The sequence below is a fragment of the Ursus arctos genome, unplaced genomic scaffold, assembly GCF_023065955.2.
Source record: "Ursus arctos isolate Adak ecotype North America unplaced genomic scaffold, UrsArc2.0 scaffold_22, whole genome shotgun sequence".
In the NCBI taxonomy this organism is placed as follows: domain Eukaryota; kingdom Metazoa; phylum Chordata; class Mammalia; order Carnivora; family Ursidae; genus Ursus; species Ursus arctos.
Window position 1 is genome coordinate 32,591,950 of NW_026622897.1, and position 4,424 is coordinate 32,596,373.

The 4,424-nt window shown below is 38.8% G+C and overlaps 1 protein-coding gene and 2 non-coding genes across 8 annotated transcripts in view; all 3 read left to right on the forward strand.

Annotated features, from left to right (window-relative positions):
* The window catches only part of CEP295 (centrosomal protein 295), a 52,482-nt gene that overhangs the window by 42,490 nt on the left and 5,568 nt on the right, over window positions 1-4,424 (forward strand). For 4 of the 6 annotated variants that reach the window (XM_026505343.4, XM_026505345.4, XM_048217503.2 and 1 more), the window contains 3 exons: window positions 2,645-2,742; window positions 3,250-3,352; window positions 3,755-3,925. In XM_026505343.4, coding sequence (XP_026361128.3) covers window positions 2,645-2,742; window positions 3,250-3,352; window positions 3,755-3,925 — 372 coding nt within the window. The remainder of the gene's footprint in view (window positions 1-2,644; window positions 2,743-3,249; window positions 3,353-3,754; window positions 3,926-4,424) is intronic. The other 2 variants (XM_026505346.4, XM_048217502.2) reach the window with 1 other exon arrangement.
* Window positions 2,843-2,922, forward strand: LOC113260246 (small nucleolar RNA U2-19). Its single transcript, XR_003317882.1, has one exon. It is a non-coding gene; the product is annotated as a small nucleolar RNA U2-19 (small nucleolar RNA).
* LOC113260245 (small nucleolar RNA U2-30) lies at window positions 3,092-3,161 on the forward strand. Its single transcript, XR_003317881.1, has one exon. It is a non-coding gene; the product is annotated as a small nucleolar RNA U2-30 (small nucleolar RNA).

A 4,424-nucleotide genomic window follows, 5' to 3' on the forward strand; every position in this document is an offset into this window, starting at 1 on the left:
CAAACACAACTAGTATTAATTTTTTTCACTTTTGAATTTCCGCAAGTATATAACAAACTGTTTTATATGTGTAATATTGCTTTCCCTACAAAGCATAGTTCTGGTTCATACTGCTGCATTAGTTCCAAAGGATCTTTTAAGCAGTTACCTTTTCTAGCCAGATTTCTTTTTATTTTAACTGTCACTATAGTTTAATAGAATGAGAAGCAAGAGAGAGCCAACAATTTAAAATAAAACTGTAACCATTCTTTTAGATTTAGCCAGTGGATACCTGTATTGCCTTTTTACTCTACCTATTGGTGTCCTCTAGCCAAAGAGGACCGGGAACATACCTGTAGTCGAATAGAACTGCGTGTTCTCACTTGTTGCAGTGAGGTAGAATGCTCACGACGGGGAACTGGGAGGTGTCTCTGTGCAGGTATTAGAAGGGACTTACTCTAAGATTCGGGCTCGCATTAGGTGATCTGGGGAAGGCTTCAAGGAAATGGGGCTCTGCTTATGAGTACTGGATGTTATCAGAAAGGAGGGGCAGTTCCCTTATTGGAATTATCCAGGAGGTAGGAACAACAGAGTGAGGCTTATGAAAGCTGTAACTGGTAACGAAGAAGCAGTTCCTCATAAAAACAACAACAACAAATTCACTGAAGTGCAATAAGTGGTGGCTCATGATTGGTAGGAAAAGGAGGAATTTTCCTTCTTTATAACTTTTGGTGCTTTCTAAAATCATAATGAGCATGTATTGCCTTTATTATGAATTGTCATTCTCAGGGCGCCTGGATGTCTCAGTCGGTTAAATGTTTGACTCTTGGTTTTGGCTCAGGTCATGATCTCAGGGTTGTGGGATCAAGCCCTGCGTCGGGCTCCATGCTCAGCACAGAGTCTGCTTGGGATTCACTCTCTCTCTCTCTCTCTCTAATAAATAAATAATCTTTAAAATAATTGTTCTTAATTATATTTGACATATTAAAAATATATAAAATGACACTTTTTGTCTCAGTTAATTCAGGCCAGGATAAGGAGATGCTTGGTCATTTTTGTGCTTTGGATAATACTCCTGGTTGAGACATAGTACTGGTGGCCTGATTTTTGTCTTGATCCGTCATAGTCACAGAGTAGCCTTTCCTGTTACTGGTATTCTGTGGAATTGTTCATGTTTAACGGGAGAACGTTAAGGCCTCGCTGATTGTGCCAGGTCAGTTCCTGGCTCTCAGGGACTGCTTTTCTCTTTCTCATAATCATCCCTACATTCATGTTGTTTCTGTCTTAGAAAAGAGGGTGCCTGCTTTGTTACTTCTTCTCTTTTCCCTCCTTTCATCTTTATTCAGGTTCTCATCACCTCAGCTTGATTTCTTAGTAGCTTTATGGTGGTATCACTCACTTCAAGCTCTGTACCCTTTTCTTTTGTGGGAGGGCGGGAAATGGTGCTTTGCTTCTGAAGGAAAGTGGACAACCTTGCATATCCTGGGAAGATGACTCTATTCAAGGCATTGCTTTCATGATGCTACTTCCCCTTTTCGGTAATCACATAATGGGTCCCTTGTATCAGTGAGTCCTTTCCAAACCAGCGTGGCTTGTTTTTCTTCCAGCTCTTTCAGCAACCTCTCCACTGAATTCTGCAACATTTCTCCAAAAGAAAAGACCTTGTTCCTTTCTTTTATTTTTCACCTCTTACTTTACCCAAGTCTTACCCCTGGGGGAATCTTCTTGGTGTGTTACAGTTAACAGTATAGTTATGATTATGAATTGACAAACCCCAGATTCACTTATCTCCCAACCAGCTTTTGAAATGAGTTGCCTAGGAAAAAATAACTTACTGTAAAATTGCACTGTATCTTAGTTTCTTTACTGAAAATTTTAATGTGCATAGAAGTAACACTTTATTGGTTGTATTAAGTAGGTATATTTGTAATGAAGTAGAAGACAGTAAAAAAATGATTAAAAACAAATTGTACTTAATATATAATATTCAGTATTAGCTTTGTTTCTGCCTTATTATCCATAATACAGATATTATTTTATAAATATACAGGTACATGTGTGTGTCCTAGGTCTTTGAGAAAACATTTCTTACAAAAACATTTAAGAAACATACTTGTAATGTGTGTGATGTCTCTTAATAAAATCATGGTGATAATGAGATATACATCGTTAGTTTATATATTTGGTGGTGTGGTTTTAATTTTATTCTGTTTCATAGCCACAGATAACTATACATTTTGACCTCTTTCTCATAAATTTTGGCTCTTGGAGTAAGAGAAAAATTAACTCAGAATGCCTGAATTATTATTTAGACCAAATAATTTTGATATATTTTTTTATATCATTTTTCTCAACTTTGAGATCATATCGTGTTAGTGATAGAATATTCTTGCTTCACGTAAAACAAAAGCATTTCCCATCACATTGCTAATTTTCTTTTTGTAGAGTAATAACAAGTACAGTTTTCCAGGGAAAAGCATATTGTGCTGACTAGGAAATGTTTCTAATGAATAATAAAATGAATGTTTGTTTCTTTTTGGTCTAAGATAAGGCAGTTCAACAAAGCAAAATATGAAAGAGAACTGTAGGAAAATAGAAACGAAATCCTCTGGTGCTAAGAATTTGACTTGTAAAAATCTAAACTACCCCTCATCCCCAATTTCAGTGAAGGTCAAGGAGGCTGTGGCTGAGAATCATGCCGTATTAAGCCATGCTGTGGAGGAAGAACATACATGTCTGAGTCCAGCTGTGGAGCCAGATCACGTAAGTAGTGTCTTCATGTGCACTCCATTGTTAGAGCTGTTCAGTGTCATGTTGTCTCTAGCGCAGTCTGTGTTCTCTGAGATCTGCTCTTACTGAAGTGGATCAATGATGAAAATAGCCAAATCTGAGCATCAGAAGACCTGCCAGTCTACCTGATGCATGATCTCTCTAGTTCTGAGAAGCAAAAGTAACTTAGAACAATAAGGGCTTATGTCTGGAGGGGTGTGTGTGTGTGTGTGTGTGTGTGTGTGTGTGTGTGTAAAGGTGACTGTGTGACTGTGTCTGAGGACTTGATAAATGAGGTCAAGGGTGGGGGGAGATGTGTGTGTATATGAGACTAATGAGTTCTGAGCAATGATGAAAAGGTTTTACTACTGACCTTTACAACTATGAAGGTTTCTACACTTGATCTGAGCTCAGAATTGATAACTGCTAATGTTGGTGATTTGGGTTTTTTTCTAGCTGTTACTTCCTACATTGTGGTCTAACGTTCCTCTTCATTTTTAGGCTGAAACAGAAGAGATTTATCATGAGCCATTATCATCAGTAACTATTTCTACTGGGAGCTTTTTAAGTTATGAAAACACAGATCTGAGCCTTACAGATCCAGGTAATAACATCAGAATGTTTGTTAGTAAACTGAAAGACCAGCATCAGTTGAGGTCAGTACAGTGGTGAGAGCAGACACTGAGAGCTTGTCAGTGTGCTGAGAGTGGCTGTTTCTTTCAGTCTCAGAGGTAAACTGTTCATGCCTGGGAGGATAATGGGCAGTATGATACTGTAAACATTACTGGAAGTCACAGGCCTGCAGGCCCACAGGGGTGCTCTGTGGTTCTCCAACATTTTCAGATTTATCTGCTATTGTCACATTTTCCCATTCAGCGGGAATCTATCTGAGCAGATCTCTTAATTGCTCTGATCCCTCCTCAGTGTGTATTGCTATGCCTCTCTACCAAAACTTATCTCTAAGGAAGTGCCAGCATTAAGTATTTTCATTAAACTCAATGTTCAGGGTCATTTTCAGAGCCTGTGGACCCCAGGGAACAAGAATCTACCACCGGTAAAGAAGACGAAAGAGATATTTTAAGTTCTATGCTTCCTTCATCACAAGTTCTTTGTCAAAGGCAGGACTCTCGGGAAATTCATCAGCCTCTGTTGCCTGCAGTGGAAAAGTTTACACCTGGTAAGACACACGTGCAGGAGATGATAGATAAGCACATAAGTGAAGCAAATTTGATGGCTGAAAAAACAGACTTGAGGGTAAAATTATTTTGAACAATACTTTTGTATAACCTTTCATCCTTTTAGTTTTAAGGAGTGATTGTTTGAGCTTCATGTCTTTATGGCCTGCTGTGGCAGTTATGACACGATACATGGAAAACAGGGCATTTGGAAAGAGAGGGGATCTGGAATGAATTAGACTGAAGAACATGTAGCAGAGATGAACAGATCTTCCTTTAGCATTGCAAAGTTAGCTGCAACAGCCGAGGCAGTATTACCAATATTGAGAATAAGGTCGGACCTTGAGACCCTGGTTTGATCGTTTATTAGCTGTGAGACAATGAGCATGTTGCTACTCCTTCATCTTCTGTTAAAAGGGGGATGTCGGAGATTAAATGAGATAATACACATGAAGTACAGTGGCTGGCCCATAGTAACACCCTGTACAGGAACTTGTCTTC